Here is a 22,730-nt window from a genome sequence, read left to right as displayed (position 1 = left end):
AGTGAGTAACATTGGAACATATTTTCCTGTCACCTGTCCCAGCCAGTCAGTCTGGGTAATTAAGAGGCCTGGATAGTTCAGATAAGCATCAGAAGCTAAATCCTTGCAGTTTCTGTTCTGGTGCCACTTGGGCAGCTAGTGGGTGTTTTTGCCAGAGTACGAAGTGAGTCATGACTGCTGCTGTTGTCTCCTCTTCTTCTGGGAGCATAGTTTTACTGTGACATGGTTCCTGTTTTGTGTATTCTAGTAGCAGTGTCCTGGTGAAAAGGATGTTCCGGCCTGTGGAGGAGGAATTTGGTCCATCCCCATTGAAACAAGTGAAAGAAGAAGGCCTGAAAAGAGGTAACAGTCAATTAGCAGTTAAAAATAATTCTGTGGAACTCGAGCCCTCAAGCTTGGAAGGGCAGGTGTGGCTCAGACAGAGTCAATTGTTGAATGCTAGTCCAAATGTAGGTAGATGGGAAAAGAGATCTTTGCATGCTAGAAATGACTTAAAAGCAGAAAAAATAATAATTAAAAAAAAAAAAGACTGTGCTCTCTCAAGAAGGGATCAGGACACAAGTGTATATAAAATATAAAAAAGCTGGAAAGTTTCTTGATCCTTGGCCAAGCTACATAGTTCATAAATGTTCCAGTAGCAGATCTGTGATTGTCTATTTTTAACTTTTACTCATCTTTTCTGTTCTGGCTGGGATCACAAGCAAATATGCAAGATGGACTAGGTCAAATACAGAGACCTTAACAGGCAAGCTCCTGCTGACTGCAGACTTAGATTAGCTGGAATAGAGTCTTAGAAATTTCCTACCCAATGAAAAATATAAGGCATGGAGAGACATCTTCCAGTAGACGTAACAGAATTTTAAAGAATTTGTTTTCCTACATGACTCAAACTTTCACCTATTTTGAAGTTCACCCATCAGTTTGTGAGACAACAAATCAACAAGGTGCAGAAGTGATTCTTAGTTTGACCATTTGTAAGACTCCTTTGAGCTTTATAGAAATAACTTCCCACGAGCCTGCATTTGCCAAGTTTCTGGGTTGGTTAGGGTGGTGTACTTGAACCAGAGGAAGATTATAGGATGGAGACTGATGTCTTCTTGGAATAAATGTGAACATACTCTTATTTTAATTAAATCTTAAATTAATTATGCTGACCTCTGAGGTCAGCACTGACCACAGACTTGCATCTGGTTGACTCAAACCTTGGCCAAATTCACATTATCAGGGCTCTGTCAAGCAAAAGAGGACAGTTATGAGGGCTATGTAAAGAACTGTCATTTCCTAAAATTTCACCTGGGTTTCCCAGCTGGAAGTCTGGGAAGTTGCCTGCAAGGAGGTATTGGTTTGCTTTGATTATTCCTGTCCTTTGCTGTGGTTAGTTGTTTTAATATTATCCAGGACTTGCAAGCATTTCAAGGGTAAGATTAGAAAGAAAAAAAATTTAACTGGTGGCAAAACTATGTCAACTAATTAAATCCAGGAGAGGCACGGAACTAGAGGAACTGGAGGATGCTCTCTTCACATCCCCTTCCTGTTCAGTGTTTCTTGCAACTTGGACTATGCTGGCTGGAGGCCAAGCCTTTTCCAGTGTGGCCTTTGCTCTGGTGAACTTCCTGCCATCCGGAACCCTGTGTCTGAGATTGTGCTGATGGAGTTTAACTGAATCTACCCATTTGATAATGCTGTCTTTGCCACAGGAGTCACTGAGTATTAAAATGTTTAGGGATTTTTACCCCCAGCTTAGCCATATCAGAAGCTTCTTTTCTCCCAGATTCGTTTGGTACAGCGGAATCAACAAGTCCTAGAGAGCCAGTATAAGATGGGGCACTGATGTAACATCTGAGAGAGAGCAGATCTGATACGTGAAAATATGCATTAAAAGCAACGTAATCCCAAGGTGGCTCATTAGCAGAGAAGTGCAAGTAGCAGCTAGTGAGGGGTCCAAGCCCAGCTGAAGAACTGAAGTGACAGTGTGTAGCCTCACCTCTGCCTGATGGACCTAATTGTAACACTGTCTGGCGGAAGCAAAGGTATTAAGGGGCAGTCAAGAGAACAGGTTAAAAGGGGTTTGCAAACTACATGAAAACAAGGCTCATATTCTCACTCAGGTTGCTGGATCTTTGTGGATTGTTCTTTCCTCTCCTTGACCTCTAAGAGAGGTACAAGTGACCAACACAGAAATGTGAAGTATGTTAATCTGTACCAAATGTGCAAGGTAGCTAGTTACTTGGCTGGACTCGTGGTCTTTCCCTGTTTTGAGTTCTCTAATCACTTTCCCTTTCAGATTTCATAGGGAGTTTCCTGTTAATTATAAATCCAGCAGCTAAGTTGAGGTCAGGTAGTTCTCAGCTTAAAGAAAGTTGTATTTTTGTTTAGCCTTTGTCTCTCAGGAAAGTCATGTTAAACTACACTGAAACATTTTGGATTCATAACAATTGGAGTTTTGTGAACCATACCTGTGAAGGACAGCATTCACACTGTCACCAAGGGAATTTGTGCCTGGGCAATAGCAAAAACTCCAAATGTGAGAAAGGAAAGCCTGGTCAGAGCTACCAGCCCTACTATCCTTGACTAAGATGTACCACATCTTCATCCAGAGACCGCTTTACACAGACCGTAGTCATTAGTCGTTGTTCATAGGGTGTTAGTCACAGCATTGGTAGTGCCTGGGCTCAGACCTTCCTAATGTCCCAAGTCTTACTGTCCCATTGTGTCCTTAGTTTCATTTTTGCCACATGTCTGTTGTTGTTAACGCTTATAAAAGAGGTATCTAACATGTTCTTCTGCATTCACACATAAATCCTCTGCTTGGTGGCCTGGCTTCCAAAAATCTCCCAGGTGCAACAACATTGCTTGCCTTCAGCAAAGGCTGTTTGCCACTCTTCAATTTGGTGTATCGGGGCTATTTCTTAAGTAACTAGAGATAAATTTATTACTCACCATCTTCTGCAATTCTTTTAAACATGTAAAGAATATTAGGGACTACAGTGGATTTCAGTGTTGGTAAGAACGGTAAGAATAAAGCCACGTAGTGTACAGGTCAGACAAATTTGAATTTATCTTTTAACTCTGAGTCAAAAATAGCTCATTACCTGGTACAAGATGTCTGCCCCCCTTCCAAATATTGTAATCTATACTATTAAAGTGAACCCATCTAGATGCCATGAACATGTGGACAGTAGGATCAGAGGGCATAAGTATGACTTGTGTTACATAGTCACAGGAATTCAGTGGCAGTGCTGCTGCTGAGTCCACTGGAGTCTTTGCAGCCCCTCTCTCTCTGCCTTGGCTGTGCCTCCTGCTCCAGGCCACCTGCCCACCTCTCCACAGCTCTGCCAGCAGGGAGGCTGGTGGGGCTGCGTTGTACACTGAAGCAGGGATCTGATCTGTTTGAAGAACAGCTCAAAAAAAGGGTTGTTTTCTCATTCACATCTGCTTTTCGAAAGAGTTCCTCATCCAGGAAAATTCATTGAGATGGGCCAGAGTAACAGACCGAAAGGGTGGGGATGAGACACGGGCTTCCTAAGGCATCACTGCCACCAGAAGTCATTTAGGAAAAAGTGCTCTAGTGAATCAAAGTCGGGATTTTCACACCTGTCAGGGAAAAGAAAAAAACAACAAGCCTCCATACATTTACTAATCCTGGCTCTCTGTGTGTATAATAGTGATTCAAGTTCCTGTTATCTTTGTAATGGATCCTTCATTCAGCATAATGTTGCCTGGCACACCAAGCACAACAGAGAGATTTAAAGCTCAGCACTGGGATTGTGTAATGTCCCCAACTTGAACCTTGGACCAAGTGACTTTTTTTGCTCCTTTCAGATATGTTTGTAACTGTTAAGGCTGACAGAGGTCCAGATGTTTGTAAAGCCAGGAATTACAGGACAGTCTTCTAGTCACAAGGAAACAATTACTAAATGAATATAAGTGTTAGTACTGGTAAAATTAGCACTTTGAGTGAGTGCTTGCTCATGCAAATAAACATATCAGACCCCGTAAAATTTTGCTCCTCATGTGGATTTTTTTTGTTCTTTTACATTCTGACAGTTATTTAGATTGTGACTCAAAGTTATCTCAGCTTCTAAGTCCTTTAAAAGGATGTTCTCAGGCAGGTCCCAAAGAGTTGCTAAAATGTAGGTGAAAAGGATGTGGCTTTGAATGCAGGTAGCACTTTTATGGCTTGTATTTCTGAATCGGAGATGCAAAAAAGTCATTGTTGTCCTGTATTTCTGGTTTGTAGACCAAGACAGGGCACTGATCTGCCCACATTTTAGGTCTTTCTTCAATCATTTCAAAACCTGGGCAAAGAAGCTACAATTCTCTGCATATGGGCCTGAGTCCACCCTGCTAGTCTTGACCTGAGAATTAGCTTTAAAACACTTGCTTCTGTATGAAAAATCTCTGTTGGTTCATATGCATGCCATCTATTCAGTTACCTGGTGAAGATATCTTTTGGACTGCAAGAATTTGCAATTTCAAAAGATGTCTACCAAAAAAAAAAAAGATTACCAGTGCAATTTGTGACATAAAATACCTGACAGTGCATGTGTGTTTGTACCTCATGTACAGCACTGCTATTTGAAAAGGCAGTTTATTTAGGAACCAAATAAATTGCAACACATCGTGTTTAAGCTTCTACTTATTGGTCTTGTGAGATTATGCCTAGAACACTTTTCTAGTGTTTATGCTTATTTGCTTTGTAGCTGTCTGCTTTGCTTTTGCCATGTAGCAGCAAGTTTCCTCCTTTTACCTGTACTAGTCAGGAGAAAACAAGAGCTAGAGAGGGCAGGGCACCTGTGAATGACTAAGACCCGGCAGGACATCTGAGGGAGGAACAGGAACAGAAATGGCATTTGGGTACCTGAAAATGCCTGCCTGCCAGCTATGCTCTTGAATGTCTCTTCTGTAAAGTCTCAAATGACTTTGAACTCATTTTCCCAGTGTTTATTTTCAGACTGGTCAGGCCGTTTGTAGTCATCTGCATGGTCATGTCGGACAGAACTATTTCTTTCCTTTTTCATTGATTTTGTTTTCAAAGGCATAGCTTACGACAAACCAGACTTGCTTTTTTTAAATGTCCTTTCCCAGCCTTTTAGATGAAGCCTGGAGAGGTACAAGCCAAGACACAGCTTTTAGGAAGACCTAGCTTGTGTGTTTTGTCCTGTGACTGAGAGACAGGGCCCAAGTGCTTTTTAGCCTTTTGCTGTAAATAGAGATTTAGATTCTGGAAGATACAGATTCCTCACATTATATTAAAATAGCTGAATTTTCGTTACTGTGTTCTCAAAGCAACTATGATGTGTTGTTCATGTTTAGATCACTGATGATATTGAAAGTACCTTTTTTTAAGTGCAAACCGTCTTCAGTGCTTCATTCTATCTGTCATGGATTAATATTTGTTTTTCTGCTCAGCATGTGGTGTTTCATCTGTGCAATTGACTGAACCTGTTCCAAGTTTGACTTTTTTTTTATTTCAGTGCTTTTGTATGTGAGGAAGGAGACAGATGAGGTGTTTGATGCTTTGATGCTGAAATCACCCACAGTAAAGGGGCTAATGGAAGCTGTAAGTATCCAATGTCCTCACATTGTTTGTCTTTCTTGGCAAGAAAATCTTCAGGCTTTCCATGTAGTATTGATATTAATCATAACATAAAGATGTTCTCAGGTACATTTAAAGCATTTCACAAAGCCTTTCTGGAGCACACCTCTAAATGCTGGCATATTCTGAATTCAGCGTTGTCATCAGGTTGCTGGGATTAAAGTGTCACAGAGCTGGTTATTGGAGACATGAGCCTTGAGGAATGGCAGTAATTAACCAGTATCAGGGAAGCAGTGAGGTGCAGGCTTCATTTTCTGAAATACTTCTTTCTTAATTGATGGCTCAGAACCTGTTGAATCTTTTCCCATACTGCCCATCAATATGTTCACAGCCATCTTTTCAAGAAGAGATCCAAAGATGAACCTTTTCTGTGTGAATTTCACATGGCTTTTGTGCAGTTGCTCTTCCAGCATGCAAGAGGGAGGTGCTGAGCCAATGCAGACTTGTCATTCATACAATTCCTTCTTTAGCTCTCACTGATGGAGTGACCTACCTACCACCTGCCTCTTTGCTGCTTCTTTAACTTGAGTATTTGCTTGTAAGCCATAAGCTGTCATCATTAGAGTTGCTATTTCCCTATTTAATCCTTTTTATATGAGCTGATGGCTAGTAGATATGTGAAATTTGGTGAGAGAAGAGTTAAGTAACCATGTGTCTCACTGCTTCAGTGGGGAGACTAATTTGAGACTGACATGTGGGATGCTGAGTTAATTTCCAGCCTTGGTTACGTGTAGGAGAGAAGACGGGAATGGATGAAAGTGTCCCTAGAGAGCTCAACCAAGTGCTAGAAGTGTGTATATTCATATTCTCTTAAAACTGTCACAGTGTCTTGTTGCATGTACCAAACACTTCTAATGCAGTAAAGATTGAGTAATTTGGTCAATATTTGGCCAGTAGCAGAAGGCAGAAAAAGATTTGTGGGTTAGTGAAGTTGTTTAAAGCACCTTTTCAGATCAGGGTATCTCTGAGGAATGTCAGCAGCATGCTAAGGATGTCCTAACTGTGCTTTTGCAAGTACTGTTTGTTAGCTCAGTTGTTAGGCAGAGCGCATGTGTAACAAAAACCAGGCTTTGCTTGAAGAGGCTGCAGTCTGATTCATGGTAAGCTGTAACAGGATTTCATCTTGTCTTTGTATGGAAGTTAAAAGTATGTTATAATCCTACTATAACCTTTCAAGCTTGCATGAATATTTTATCTCCAGTAGTCTGTGCTTCTCCATGCCTGTTCTCCAGCCACCATGTAACAAAAATAAAGCTGGTGCAGAAGCAGGAAAGGTTTCTGCATACTTCAGTCAGCACAGCTGCTGACTCATTGGCATGTTTTGGCACCAGAGAAATCTAATCTGTTGTAAAGTGTCTCAGTTCACTGGAAGGAACACATTCAGAAAATTTTAATTCTCTTTGGTAGGATATTGTGGATAAACCATTGCCAGAAAGCTGTCAATCTGCATATTCTTAGATACTGTCTCTACAGTAATTTCAGCAAATCATGTCGTTTTGTAATTGTGCACATCCTAAATGCTCAATTCTAAACGTAGTACTAAGAACTTAAAAACTGAGCCTCTGGACATTACAGAGCTCCAGATCTGAAAGAGAGCTCCAGTGATCCTGAATCATACCCTCCTTCTCTGTTTATGGATTCTTTTCATTAGTCACTATTCCTGGTCTGTGGCTTTCTCCTAATTTTCTGTTATTAATGATATTGTTTTCTCAGATCCTGTGTTTATTTTATTTTCACATATACCCCCATTCCAAATGAACACTTAGATTCCTTCTCAGATTTCTTTCTTTTGGCAAATATCTGGAGGTCTCAGGTTTCATAAATACAGTATCTCTCAGGAAGTGATGCAAATGTTTGGTTTTCACTAGTCAGTCTTGATCAACAGAAAATAGCGAAACAATTTTCCATCACAAAATGTCACATGTGTGGTGACTGACCAGCTCTAAATCCTTCTTTCAGCCTGATCCAAAGTCAGGATAACTCTGGGTATCTCAGTAGGTACCCTAGTCTTACATTGCGCAGAATCACATATTTATCAAATTGCAGAAGGTAGACAAATTTGGGAAATTCAGGAATGTCCCAAAGTTTTTCTATAATTAAAAACTAACAGATGAGTTGTGATATTCCAACCAATGTAGGGCAACAGACCAGACCATTTCTATTTTCTATTTTCAATATTCCATTCAAATTTCTATTTTCATAGAAATAAGTTGGCAAACATGTTTTCCTACATGGCTCGACCAGCCCAGGAGTTGCCCTTTCTGTCTTCCTGACTCCAGCAGAGAGCATTTCTGCTGGACTGTGCAATCAAACTGTGCAAACTTGCCATGCCAAGGGACCTCAGCCTGAAGGGGCACCCAAACAGCTATTTCAGTTCCAGTCTGAAGGCTGTCACACTGCTTTGAGCATCCCAAGGGAAAGAAAGAATTCTCTGCTCAGAAGATTGGCAAATGGGAAACGGACACGATAAGGAAAAATATTTGTCCAAATAAAGATGTCATTAAAATTTAATGTATCCTGCTTGGGGTCAGGTGAGAAATCCTGTTTTGTATGGAAGTTGGCAGTAGTGGTGTTCTTCTTCATTGGCAACAAACACGCTGAGAAGAGGGTGTTAAGTGAGAAACCCTAGCAGATGCTGGCTCGGCTTTCTCGGATTCTGCAGCAGGATTTAGCACATTTGTGCTGGAGTCTTGTTTTCTGAATCTGTGAGGAGGAGGCTCTCCCATACCCCCACTTTGAGCCTTGCTTCCACAGTTTGCTGTTTGGTATAATTGGTCAAATCCTTAGGGGTTCCTGAGAAATGTGCTTATTCAGTCAGCTGGAAGTCTTTTGCAAAGCTCACTAATCCCTGCATGTTATATAAATCCTACACCTGTCATAGGCAGTGTGACAGGCAAGGCTTTCTCAGCCCAGCCTCTCATAGTTCATGTAGGAAGTGATGTCCCAGAGTCCCAAACTGCTTCGAGCAACATTTGGAATGCATGAGTGTTAGATATCCCAAATATCCTAGGGAAGATTTATGCTGGAATGTGCAGAATGCTGTATATTAGCTGCTATTAAACCTCCTTGGCACAGGAATGTTTTGCCCTGCTTGCTTATTTGCATGGAGTCAGTGAAAAGTGTCTTCAAGTACTGATCTTTACAATATCACTAGATTTCAGAGTTAACAATCCAGAAAGGAAGATAAATTGTTTCCTCTTGTTCACACAGTTGTGATGTTTTCTGCAGTTTCAGGTGGCAGGTTTTCTCTGATGCCTGTTACAGAGGATTTTTTCAACAATCTAATGCAATTGAGCCATTTTTATTATTGCTTTACATGAAAGCTTAAATTTAAGGGTACAACAAAATAATTCCATTCATGGTAAGCAAAGCTGGAGCATAAGAAAGAGTAATGTGGTTACATAGCTTTTCCACAGGCTACACAGAGCCTTTTGCATAGGCTACATGGAGCTCAGAGTGGAAAAGATTTGTTTTGTAGTTCGGTAGTGGTGATGCTTGTGTGAGATATAAGACAAGTAGGGTGAAGCTCTTCTTCTCATACATGTGCAAAGTGGATCACTCACCACATCAGGGACAATATGACTGTACAGAATGGGAGCTTGCACAGCCTTGATGCAGAATTAGGCCTCTCTCCAGGCAGGTGAGAACATGGAACCAGGACTACAATCAGTATGTCCAGCACCATATCCAAAAGGGCAATGAAACATGCTGGTGCAAGTAAAACTGAAGTAACAAATACCACCCAAATTTAGTTTGAATTTTGTTCTCTGCTGGTGGAAAGCTTAGGGAGTGGATGGGTCTAGTGTACCTTATCAGTTACTCCCTTTCTGTTAGCCACAGATGTACGCTAACACCGTCAGAGGAGAGTGTTTGCAGTGTAAAAGAAATTTTATTGGTTCTTCAGAATCTTGGACTTATGTTATACTTTTTAAGCACAAAATTGTATCTTGGATTAGATGACAATTATACAATTATAGGTGATGTAGGCAAGTACAGGCTAATTAATTCTCTCTCTCAGGGAATCTTGGCTCTCTGGAAGGAAGCCGTGCCTGGGGCTCAACCTGTGGCTGTTTGATTCTTTCCTCAGTACTGAGTTTATCCATTGCTTGCTTTCTGTTTTCTACTTCATGATAATTGCTTTAATTTCCTTCTTGAAAATACCACGTTTTCTCAGTGTAAGTCTGAATGCAAACACAAAGAAAGGATTTTACAGTGACTGATGTTTGGTAGTCTTTAAATGGATTTTTAATTGTGCATTTCAGTTCTCTAATGCAAAAGATGAGTAGTCAGCTATTTAGCTGCAATTTCATTTCACCTAGGAAGAGCTGGAAACTTACTTTGCTTGGCAGTAAAGTACCACAAAACATTAATCACTGACAAAAAAATAATTTTTCTGTAATTATTTTGCCTTTTGGGACAATCCATCTCTAAAGTGTGAGCTGTGAGACCTGTTCCCTCAAAGAAGAGTCATAATTTGGAAAGGAAATGTGGCTCAGGTGGAGAGCTCAGGCACACCCTCTTCATGAGCACACCACAGACTCACTGAAGAATGGACATTCAAAAAAGTTACTAATATGTTGCTGCAAAGCAGTGCCAAACCATTGCAGTGAAGTACTTGTTGGCATTGGTAATTTGTCAGCTAAGTAGTTCTTCCTTCTGAAGTTTTCCTGTATTTTCTGCTTTATCATTTGGGTAGATGGCAAGAGGTTTATTTTACAAGGCCTTTTTCCTTGTTAACACACTTCTCTACAACATCTCGTCTTGTTGTTATCTGTACACTCAGATGATGTTTTGTGAGACAAAGCATTCTCATTTTGCCACTGTAGTAACTAGATTTAGTCACCTCCCCAACAATACAGAAGCTTCTTAGTCACTTGTGTAGCATGTTGGTAGCCCTTCCACAATAAAAAGTACCTTGAAGATACTATTCAGAGAAAAGTACCACCATGAAGAGTCCTGTTAGCTTAACAAACCTTGAAATATCTTTGAGAAATAGAAATGCACATGTTTTTGTTGATCCATCAGTCCATCAGCTCTTGCTGGGTTGCCATATGTCTGCCTTCTGCCTGGTGGAAGAAGCCTTTGCTTCCATGATCCCAGAAAATCAGATTAAGAAACAACAGAAAGATCAGATTGAAATTCTCTCGTAAAATCTGAAGCTGGAAAGAGTGTTGACTCCTTTAGCAGAGCAGTAGGAGATGCTGGGGCAGTTTTGATGACTCACATCCTATAAAGACTATGGTCTTCAAGTTTCTGGATAGAAACAATTGTGGGTTTTGATCAAGCTGTTCGGGATTATTCCTCCCCGAGTCATCCTTAAATGCCACCATGGTATGGTTGTGAGTGACTTTTCTGCATAGCTATTCTCCTAAAGTTTGCAGAGATTTTGTTTTAATGCCTTACGTAAGGTGTGATAATTTTATATTTCTCATTAGTCTTTAATGATATTTCTTTTATTTTTTTTTAAATTTCAGATCTCTGAGAAATATGGGCTACCAGTTGAAAAGATTGCAAAACTTTATAAGAAGAGCAAAAAGGGGTAAGTTAGTTAACTAACTAAAGGTCTATTGCAGGATCCTTTAGGAGTACTCAGAGATCCCAGTTATGCTTGGAGCCTCATGATACTGGGCAGTATAAACACTTTAAGTAGATGTGCCTATGCGCTTGAAATCTTCATGTCCGTGGAGACAGTAAGGGATTGCAGAGGAGAAAACATGGATCTCCAATCTACGTCGGACCAGTATTCATAAACTTACTGTGAAGAAAGAGTTTGTGTTTGGAAAAGATACCTGGATAAAGTCTGTTTTGTACACAATATGCTTAATAACATCATGGGGGGCCAGTGTGGGAGATGCTGTCTTTGCTGTGAGTGCAGTGTGGAGTTTCCCTGCAGTATTACGAAGAAATAGACCACTGTCCGAATCTGAAAGACAGGCAGACAGTGTTTGCTGCAGGGATTTCAGCTGAGTAAATTTAGACATGAATATTACAGCTGGGCTTTTAAAATAGCTAGGCCACTGCTCCTTGCCATAAATCTAAATGTCTCCATTTTAACTTTTTTTTTCAGTTCTATTTAACCACAATATTGTAGTGATATAATTTTAAACCAATCATTTATTTTCATTACAGAGCTGTAACTCTAGCTTAGGGCATTGTTGTGCCTGGGAATTTCCTTAGCTTTTGAGAAGACAGGTGAAATTTCTCATGGTTTGTTTCTTTCTAATACCATTTCCAGGTTATTGTTAGAAGAAACACTTTAGGTAAAGAGTGAGGAAAACACTCATATACACTTCTAATAGTTTTTGTTGATATTCTCACATCCAAACTGAGTTCTCGGTCTATGAGCTGTGTGCAAACCACAAATTACGCTGCTTCCCTGTGTTAGCAGCTCACACACACAGAGATGCAGCAGCTCATGTGGTGTATCTGAGGAGCAGCATGGAGTAGCGCTCCCTGGGGGAGCCAACAGCAGGCATGGGAAGCACCAGCTAGCTTGGTCTGCCAGAGATCTGAACTGCAGCTCATCTTGTAGGCAGCTTAAATGTGTTAGCATCTCAGCACTGGCACTTTTACCTCAGCTACTTTAGCAAGGAGCAGCCTCTAATCCAAAGACTGTAAGGGACTATGGGGCAGATCTTGATGATGATTCCCACTAGTGACCCTGTACTGGCACGTGCTGGAGTCTGTTTATGTGTTGTAGAGAAGTGAGCACATGTGGCAGAGTGCATGACTTTCCCTTCCAGTGTCCCAGTTCATAAAAACATTGATTTTTGCCTTTGTCACCAGTATCCTGGTAAACATGGATGACAACATTATTGAGCACTACTCCAACGAGGACACGTTCATCCTGCACATGGAGAGCATGGTTGAAGGCTTCAAGATCACACTGACAGAGATCTAGCCTCAGGCAGAGCCTTTTTGTAAGGAACCACAGCATTTCATCCTTCTTGGAAAGCAGAAGATTTCCCAGGAACTCGACAGATGTTGATCAGAGAAACTGTTACAAAACTGCTTTTAAAATACTGTCCATTCTGCACATGTGCACCCACTGCATATAGACTTGGGTTTGTCAAGCACAAGGCCACCTACATTAACCTGGTCCCTTATTTATTGTTCCCCACTCTCTAGTGTACAAGCAGTTACCAGCCCCCAGATTTGTAACCAGATGACCCACTGCAAATGTGAAACACGACATTTTAATCCATACTTTAGTGTGGATAAGCTCGTTCTAAAACATGTTAAAGAATCATGCTGGTCTAGTTCCAGAAATCTGGTATAAATTACTTTAACCAGTAGTTGTCTCTGTCAGTGCTACAAAGCTGTTGCAGTGCTAAAGATGGGGAAAGTGGCTGACAGTTCACTTGCTCAGACTGATCTGTGTCTCTATATAGTGTATAGTCTTGCCAAATACCTCTGGTAGTTCTCAGCACGTAGCAATGAGGACTTGTAAGTAAGGCATTCAGCTACAAATGTCACTTGTAATTAAATGGTAAAGAAACCATTTTAACCTTGTATATAATGTTTATAATATGCAATAATATATTTTAACTACTGTATGTGGGCACGTTTACTGCCACTATGTTTTTGTATGTATTGGGTTTAGGGTTTAACAGAATCTTTCCTAGAGGATTAAATTGCTGCAATCTGTTAAGGGTGTGTACTGAGAAGCCGATAACTTAATCTGCACTCATATGCTCTATCCTTGCTCACACAGTTATATATTGAAATATTAGAGCAAACCGTGCTACAGCATCTTGAATTCTGTGGCACAAGGGAGCCCACCTTAGGTGCCCGAGTCCCCACTGTAGATACCTGAGTCTCCCATCCAGCTGTCACCAAATCCAAGAGGCATCACATGTCTGCTGCCTGCTGTGCCTAGAGGTACAGAAGGAAGGCTCCCAAAGCGGCCTTTTCTCAAGCCTGTGGTGGGAAAGGTGCTTTCTGCAGCAGCCTGCTCATTAAAGCATTCCTCTAGACTGTAAGAAACAGGACTTCAAACTCTTCCTCTTAAGGGTACTTGCTCTTGTATCTCCGTTTAATGATTCTGTTTCGATTCCTAAGACAGTTGGGTGAGGTATAAACCTGGGCTTGATGTAAATACTTTTATCAAAACTGGAATAATTTTGCCCTTGCAGACCGAGTATCCCACAACTGAGGCGTGGAGATAGGTCTCTCTCACAGGGGCTGGATCCAAACCCAAGTTGAACTACATGGTTATCCCATCAAATTCCGCCCTGTCTCATGAATTCTGTGAAGAAATAAAGTTGTGCAGGCTAGGATCACTAGGAAAAGGTTCAAGGCCTGAATGTCCCTAGCACATCCAAACACAGTACCTCTCTCTCTCCTTTCCAGCTCCTCTGGCTATTGTGGGGAGCTCCTCACTCGGGATATAGTCCTGTGAGTTTCAGCTGCATTTTATTCGCTATGCACTGTTCATGAGTCCTTTGTGACAGACAGAAGTGTGGGTCCTTTCTTACATGCAGCCTTTAGAGTTTATTTTTTTTCCTTCTGAAACATTTTTTCCTTCAGTCACACAACCTCTTATTAGGTGGTTAGTGGAATAAAGAAACGCTGCCTAGTTTAACAGGGCTCACTCTCTAGTGTTTTGAGCTGTGTGGAGCTATTTGTTATTCAAGCAAAGCAGCTGGGATAGCTGACCAGTCTGATTTGGCCAAGTTTTTGCAAGCTATTGCACACTTTCTTAACTTTATTAGCAATAGCATCCCATTAAAGTCTCTACTCCCAACAGAAATGTTAAGTACATGTCAAACTTTCTGTGGGACCAGAAACTATAAAAGGTTCCGGCCATTAGTGTCAGGGCTAACATACCCAGAATCCACATATGTCTGTAAAGCGAAGTGTGTGTTCTGTCTGCCTCCTGCTCTCTTTTTTTGTCATGCACTCTTTTGCCTTCTGATGCAGAGTTTTGTAGTAATTTCCTTAACTTTTTATAAAAATGCACTCCAACAAAGATGCTCTTGCTGCTCTGCTCAAGAGCAGACATCCTGGGAATACAGGGGATGTGTGATGGTTCAGTGTGTTTCTCCTTGGCTCAGACCGAGATAAAAAAATCTATGCTGACTTACCCCAGATACTTTTTTCCTAAGGAAAGAAAGAGGACAGTTTTGACAGGTGGCATTAGAAACTGGGTTCAGCACATAGGACTGGTGAGCAATGCTGTTAGTTCTTGTATTTCTCTCTTGGTGTTTGGAATCCTCAGGATGTTAGCTGGGATCTCTCAGTTGGTAATGACGTCTGGGAAGAAGCTGCAGGTGAAGCACAGGAGTAAATGTATGCAGGAATTGGGTCCTGGTTCTGCTCCCAACAAACCTGCCGTCTAAGCTCTCTTACAGGGAGTACCTGTGATGCCTGGAGCTGGCCCAGGTTGGCATGTGCTGCATTAAGAAGAGACAGTGAGAATTTAGGGTTCACAGAGAAGGACAGGCTGTCCTGGCAGCATCAGCACTCAGGTTAGTGGGACATTCTTGTCTTACACCTGCGTGGAGATGAGCTGGGATCTGTTGGGTGCTGCAGCATCCTGCACCAAGGAGCAATGTAGGATCAGTGAGAAGCTCAATGTCCAGAAATACTAGGGCTTAAGGAGCTGTCTTTCCATTGCCATTTTAGGAGCTTTCAGTGAGCCACTGTCCAGAGAAGGAAAGTTGCTTCCAAGATTAACTGAAAGCTACTCTAAATACATCTTAAAGTGCGTGTATTCCTGATAGTAGAAAACTAATACTCCTGCCTTTAGTTCCTTCTTACAGTCTCAATGAAGTCAGTAGCATTGAGGAAGACAAGTAGATAGGTGGTAAGATTATTTTAAAACAATGACTGGAGCTAGGTAAGGATGATCTCAACTTTATCTGCCAAGGTCCAAGGGCTTTGTTTCTCTGCTCTAGATGCAGGTGCATCGCAAGCACTAAGACATTACAAAGAGTATATCAACCTGCACCCCTTCAGCATCAGCTGCTGGAGGAGCACTGAACCTTGGATGCTGGTTGTGGCAAACTATAAGTTCTTGGAGTTCACCTTGTTGGTCTAAATCATCCTGTCAGAGTGATGGGAAAGGGACAGTACAAGTACTGCAAACTTCTGGAGCAGTGGCCTGCTTTGTGCCCTGCTTGATTCAAATGTCTTGCAGAGTACATAGTGCTTGCATGTATATTGTTAAAATATACATGTTGCTTTCATTAAACAATGAAAAATATTGATTATTGCTGGATCTTCCAAGTACTATGACTTAAATGGAAGTAAGATTTGGCTACTGTTCAGTGGGGGACAGGAATATCTGCCTTGCCTCCTGTTGTCTCTTTGTGGCACTGCTGTGGTTGTTTATTTAAAGGAACAAAATTCTCATTTCCTTTCCTTCTTCAAGGCAGCAGTCTTGCATCTTAACTAGTGCAGCTTAAGTGTGGCTTGTTGCTCAGAGCATTTTCCCTGTGAAGAGTTATAGTAGTGCAGTGTCTGTAGATGTTGTGTTTTGAAAGATCTGATAGAGATGTATGAAAGGAGAACAGTCTTCTAAGTTAAAATTTTGATTCCTGCTACAGATTGGTACTTTTTCCGTCCATTTGATGTTTTATTATGAAACCCCATTAAAATTCTCAAATTTTAGTTCTTTCTCACAGTCAGGTGCTGATACCCCCAAAATAAAGTGCATCCTTTCAATGAAGCTTTGTGGATGTACAGTGATATCCTCACAAGACATTTTGGAGGATTTTTACCACTGAATGTAAACTACGAAGAAAAGAATGTTTTCTTCCTCTGTGTCCTCTCTCATGAAGTTTTTAGTCAATGGAATTCAGAGATCAAATATCTTTCCTATATATATTCCTCTTTCATTCTATGGATTGTTTAAATGTTGTAAATTAATTCAAACAATTAGTAAAATCTAAACTCTCTAGCTGTCAGATATGCTGTATATTGATTGAAATGGAACTGGAAAGGAGTATCTTATGACTTTTAAAATGTAAAGCTTATTAAATGTTTATATGCTCTTCCATTTCCTATTGAGACAAGATACAAACAAGAATGTTTGTGCCAAAGATTGTGACAAGCCGTCTTACTGGCAAACAAGGAAACTTTATGTATAAATAGTGTGCTTTTATATTAAGAATATAGCTCATGTAACTTAATAGTGTTGCAACTGGGAGAGGGGTTTGATAAACTGTAAATACAGTTATTTTATTTTTTGTACATTTTTAAGAAGGAAAAAATAAATATTCCTATGTATGAGATAATATTTCTGTTGCTGTGGTGTGTGTTACTACATCTGTTCAGGAGAGATAGTATCAGTATGTACAAATACCTGAAGTGAAGTGCAGAGAGGATGGAGTCAGGCTCTTCTCAGTGGTGCCCAGTGACAGGACCAGAGGCAATAAACACTGACTGAAACACAGGAGGTTCCCTCTGAAGTCAGGAAGCAGTTTTTTTACTGTGAGTGTAACCAAGCACTTGAATAGGTTGCCCAGAGAGGTTGTGGAGTCTCTATCCCTGGAGATATTTAAAAGCTGCCTTGACACGGTCCTGGACAACAAACCCTCACTTGCCCTGCTTGAGCAGAGGGGTTGAATCAGATGAACTGCAGAGGCCCCTTCCAACCCCAACTGTTCCATGATTCTGTGACGACTTGGACTGTCCTGGGAACCTGGCTGGAAGCACTGGTACTATCATCTTTGTGGCTCCAAGGCACCTGGAATGAGTTCCTTACCTGCATCTGCTCCTGCTGTGCCCTGGGTGCCCAAAGCACTGAAGCATACCTGGCTATGCATCTTGCAGTAAAACATTTCATCAACCATTTTATTCTTCACCGGTTGACTTTGGCTTTTCAAACAAGAATCCAGGAGGTGAGAACATCTAAGTAAGTGAGACATTGCTTGGGAAAGCATATGCCTCAGCAAAGGAAAGCTCCCTAGGCAGTAGCAGGGCAGCCCTGTCTTACAGTGGGGTGGAGGAGTTCAGTGCTCTGTATGGCTTAGGGTGAGCCAGGACCAGCTCCCACGGGGCTCTTTAGGGTAATCATGTTTCCTGGACAATGCCTGTGGTAGATGTTTAAATATGTTTTATAGGAAGTAATTTTACTGAGTGGCTCTTAAAATGTGAATGCTTTGAAGCTGAGTGGTTGGCAGTACTGCATCTGTGAGGCCATGGAGGAGTGTCAGCTGACGGGAACTGCTGCACCCACTGCATGCTCAAAGGCCCGATTGTTTCTGGCATGGCTGAGCCAGGGTTTAGCAGGGTGACTCACAAGGTCTTTAAGAAGAACTGACCCTCTCCTAGGAGTGGGGAGCAAAACACCCCTCCTCTAACTCCTGATTGAAACTTTAGGGGAATCACTGCAGCAGCAAAGCTGTGGTTTTTGGCACCTTCCCTATCTCTTGGCTCAATTCGAGCTGCCAAAAACAGTGATAGGATCTGGAGCATGCTATTTCCCAGATGGGGCCAGATCCAGGGCTAACAAGCTGATGAGACACAGGGTCTCAGATTCTCTCCTCCCTGAGGCACTCGGAGGTCCAGTCCCAGACTATGGCGGTGCAACATGCTCCAGTGCCCTGTGGTGGCCATGACTGGGAGACAGGCTCTGTCCTGGGACAGAAGCCCTGGGCTTTGCACAGTGAGATGCACAGGCTAGCAAAGGTGGTAAAGTGGAGGATTTTAGCATCCCTGTGCAAATAAATACTTCCATACACCCCAGCCTTTTAATGCTAAATTGTACTAGGGCCCTAATGGGAGAGTGAGGAGAACGTATATCACAGGGAGTTTGGCACACTGGAAGTTTGTGCAGTAAAGGTGGTTTGAAGTTGCACTGAGCACAGGGAGTACCTGGACACTGTAACTGATGCTCCTTCCAGGCTCCAGCCTGTCTCAAGTTTATATTAATGTGCAGTTCCACAAATAGGCTTTTTTTAATCTCAAGAGGAAATAGGCACTGGTTTCTGTTACCTTCCCGTGGGATTTAAACTACTTTTAGGACTCTGGTGCTAATCCCAGCTCCAAATTTGGCCTAGGTAAAAGTTTGTGGAGTTTAAGAAGCATGCACATGAGCCAGCCCCCTCCAGAGCCTGTCTGAGGCTGGCAGGAGTCCCTGCTGTGACAAGCTCTGCTGCTGCCTCATGAACCACATCTCAGAGCAACTAACCACAGCTACCACCCTGCCCCCCTGATGGTGTGCTAGTCCTTAGGGTAAAAAAACCCACCCTAAACCTGGAGAGGGATTTATCTGCAGCAGGGAAAGTTGCTGTCAGTTAGCTAAGCTGGTCTTTCCAGCTCCAGAGGACGAGAGCTCTCAGCCTTATGCTGTCCTTCCTTTGCTTTTGTAATCCACTCCGTGCTACCCTGCTCTGTGCCCAGCTGCTGGCTTTAGCTGCTGGAGGAAAAACCGTGTTAGCAGTGGAGAGCCCAGACGGCTGCAACGTGCCGGCACAGTGCCCATGCACCGCTTAAGCCCTGGCTAAGTCCTCCAAATTGGCTTTCACAGCTGCTGACCCTTTGCCCATGGCAGTGAGTGGAACAGGAGCTGTGAAGACAGCAGGCAAAGGCTTCTCTGAGGTTTTCTCAGCAGACCATAGGGCTACGTGAGACTTTAAGGCTCCAGCATGAAGGCAGTAACAAACAGCCCATGGCACACCATAGCTAGCTGCAGCAGAATGTTTATTAGTAGGAAAGAACATTTAGGGGATTTCAGTAGGTCAATTTGTTTGAACTGTCAGTATCCACCATACATTGGTTTTCATCAAGATTGTTCAAGGTTACATATTTATATAAGAAAACAATAATTCATATTTAGGTGCAATCAGTAATTCCAGTATGAAAAAGCACCGTGTCACAAAACAGTTTACAATACAAAAGTCTTCAAAATCTAACATTTAAAAACAATATATTTGTTCAACAGTAATAACAATACAGTAAAAAAATTCTTATTTCCCTTCAAACAATACTGCTTATATATTTTGGCACTGAAAAAGAAACTATCACAAATGCACCTTTTTAACCACACAATGCTTTTTTGTGAGTGTCTATATAACAAGGAAAAACATGCTTTTGAAGTCAGTCATTTTGCCAGGTGCAGTTTGAACTGCTTTCTCCATTAAAAAGAAAAAACAAACTAATAGAAAAATAACTCCTAAGCTGCAGCATGTCTTGACTTTTGGCCCAGGACACAATCTGGAGAAGTGTCTCAGACTCAGTCCATCTAGTAAATCAGTCCTGACGGAAACGCTGGATTCAAGCCCCCCATTTCCTTCTCCAAACCTGACAAGAAATATAGACCTAAGCCCCCCAAGGGGTCCTGTGTTTTAGGGACTGACCCCAAATTCTTGTTATATTAAGCACCCCAATAAGATTCTGACCTTAAAATTGCTGTTCAGGCTCTTCTTTTCCTTAATTGCTTGATTTCCCCAAATTTTAGTTAATTAATTTTAAAGTCACTTGCACAAATGGTCTCATAATGTGAGCCCATGGGTTTTGTCCTGGTATAGCCAGCAATTCCAAGGAAAAACGGATGTGCATGTGCATGAGCTGAGGGGGAAGGGAGCCTGATGCCAGCGGGGTGCCCTGGGTCAGGAGACATTCCTCCTAGGTCTCCTCCTGGGCCCAGGGCTGGCACACAGCATGGGAGGAGGAAGCTTGAATCTGAGAGAGTGTAAGACAGAAAACTAGACTTCCCAGGAAGAATTAGTTTCCACCCAAAACTGACCCCTACTAAAAGAAGAGCACAGGTGCTACGCGCCGGGTGAAACACCGGTGCCTGCGTGCAGCTATGACGGCCCCTGAAAAAGGCTGATTCTAGTGAACATGCAGTCGTTGGTGCTATCTCCAAAAGCTGAACAATAAACAAACAAACAAAAAATTTAAATAGTTTTTACATCCTACATCAAAGATGCCACTACAAAAACACAATAGCATCACACATTAATTAGTACAGTCTTAAAAATGCAAACCAACGCTGGTAAGACTCCCATACATTCTGCATATCATATGTACAGAAGATAACAGCTTCTCGAGAGGAGGGGACAGTCATAGGGAGACAATCTTCTGTTTTCTGAGTACGTTGCATAATACAAATACATTATCAGCATAAGAAAACTTTAACGCTAAGGGTTCAAGAAAGATCCTAACTGGAAGCTAATAGCAGGGGGAACCGTGCACGTGCTGGGGGGCACAAAACATACACAACCCTCCACCAAATTCTGCATCTCCTTCAGTGGCCTGATCATCTACTTCCATTTTACCAGGTAGGTTTAACATGTTGCTCTGCAGGCACAGAATCCCAAAGCATACAGCAGCACAGGGCCATATCCCCAAAAGCTGCCCCGGATATGCCTAAAGGCCGCTCACCTCTGCATGTCCTTTCATGGGCTTTGCCTGGCAAAGAACTAGCTGGAGACTTGGAATACCATCAGATAAGCTTACAATAGAACCAGGGGGGGAAATTAACACATCACGATACCTATAGGCAACTACACTCAGGACACTGGCAATTCTAGACAGCCATAAGAAAAATATGCAGACCAAATTAATTTAATTCATAGTTGTCCCTCTCCTTTCTGAGTGGTAAAAGTCTTCCTTAAGATATGTAGGTTTGCTTACAAAGCATTCATCTAGAGAGGTATCTAATTTTGCCAAGACACAGGATATGCTGAACTCCATGCTGCTGCAGTTAGTCTGCCCATGGTAGATTATTTAAAGTTTCATTTGGTATCTCTATGCTGCAATGAGGCAACAGCCTGAGGGAACAGAGATGAGAAAGCTCTCCCTGTGGAATGGTCATGGATTTAAATAGGAACTGTACACGTTGATCCATTCAGCTTTTGGCTGTGGTTTATCTCAATTTATTAGTTTCTACAGCATCAAAAGTACCTGCCCAAGTCTAAACAAATTGTTGTGGTTTAACCCCAGCTGGCAACTAAGTCCCACAGAGCCACTCCCTCCCTCCCAGTGGGATGGGGAAGAGAGTTGGAAGGGTAAAAGTGAGAAAACTCATGGGTTTTCTCAGTTTAAAGATGGTTTAATAGGGAAAGCAAAAGCCCCATGCACAAACAAAGCAAAACAAGGTATTCACTCCCCAGTTCCCATGGGCAGGAAGGTGTTCAGCCATCCCCAGGAAAGCAGGGCTCCATCATGCATAATGGTGACTTGGAAAGACAAATGCCATCAGTCTGAATGTCCCTCTTTTCCTCCTTCTTCCCCCTCACATCTTTGCTTACTGACTGAGACACCATATGGTCTGGGATACCCCTGGGTCATTTGGGGTCAGCTGTCCCAGCTGAGTTCCCTCCCACCTCCTTGTGCATCCCCAGCCCCCTCGCTGATGGAGTGGGGTGAGAAGCACAAAAGTCCTTGACACTGCTCCACTGGAACGAAAACATCCCTCTGTTATTAACATTGTTTCCTGCACAAATCCAAAACTTAGCCCCATTCTAGCTACTGTGAGGAAAACTAACTCTACCACAGCCAAAGCCAGAACACAAATGTGTAACTATTTACTTTTGCATCCATCATGTCATTCACTCGTCAATATTTAAAAATCAAAAGATATGAAGTACTTCTGTCAGAAGAGGAAAATATTGGTCACTTTGGGTTCAAGTGTGAAATAGAGCTGAATATACAAATATTAACTACAAAACTGCTTGGATGGAATTGAAGTGAGCAATTGGAAGAGATAAACATATTGACATGCAGCTCTGTTTCCTTGCAACAAGTGTGCAGACAAAAATAACCCCTAACGTAATTAAGCACTTCACTTTTACCAGGCACCGTGAGCCCACCTTGGTAGTAATAGCTCAGACAGCCCTGCTCTTGGAATCATTGGGACTTTTGCATAAGAGCTGAAGGACCACTGGGGCTAAATATAAGAGGATCCAAGATAATGAAATACATCACAAACACACCTCAAATGCATATAAGAAAATTAAGCACAAAATACCAAAGAAATATGATCTTGTAGAGTATTTGTATGACTAACATGGAGCACGATGTCTTCAGTAATGTTCCTTAGATCCTTATCAGATTAAAACCCTGGTTTTGTTTTTTCTTTTTCTTACAGATACTAATAAAGAAATATTTGGTTGCCCTGGAAATGGGAACAAGATAATGACAGGATATAAAAAAGTGATGGTGGCAAGGAGCTGCA

General features: G+C 41.9%; 1 protein-coding gene and 1 long non-coding RNA gene across 5 annotated transcripts in view; one reads left to right on the top strand and one right to left on the bottom strand.

Moving 5' to 3' along the window:
- The window catches only part of GRHL2 (grainyhead like transcription factor 2), a 65,788-nt gene extending 48,947 nt beyond the window's left edge, over positions 1-16,841 (top strand). For 3 of the 4 annotated variants that reach the window (XM_064647417.1, XM_064647404.1, XM_064647423.1), the window contains 4 exons: positions 248-342; positions 5,478-5,563; positions 11,074-11,138; positions 12,386-16,841. In XM_064647417.1, the coding sequence (XP_064503487.1) occupies positions 248-342; positions 5,478-5,563; positions 11,074-11,138; positions 12,386-12,500 (361 nt within the window). In that variant the 3' untranslated portion in view covers positions 12,501-16,841. The remainder of the gene's footprint in view (positions 1-247; positions 343-5,477; positions 5,564-11,073; positions 11,139-12,385) is intronic. The other variant, XM_064647409.1, reaches the window with a different exon arrangement.
- On the bottom strand, positions 14,712-17,450 carry LOC135410717 (uncharacterized). The gene is made up of 2 exons (XR_010428836.1): positions 16,908-17,450; positions 14,712-14,865 (listed from the first exon to the last, which is right to left on the bottom strand). It is a non-coding gene; the product is annotated as an uncharacterized LOC135410717 (long non-coding RNA).
- Between the last annotated feature and the right edge of the window lie 5,280 nt (positions 17,451-22,730).

The sequence above is a fragment of the Pseudopipra pipra genome, chromosome 1 (genome assembly GCF_036250125.1).
Source record: "Pseudopipra pipra isolate bDixPip1 chromosome 1, bDixPip1.hap1, whole genome shotgun sequence".
In the NCBI taxonomy this organism is placed as follows: Eukaryota; Metazoa; Chordata; class Aves; order Passeriformes; family Pipridae; genus Pseudopipra; species Pseudopipra pipra.
Note: the sequence above shows the minus strand (reverse complement) of the source record. Positions and strands in the feature narration are given on the sequence as shown.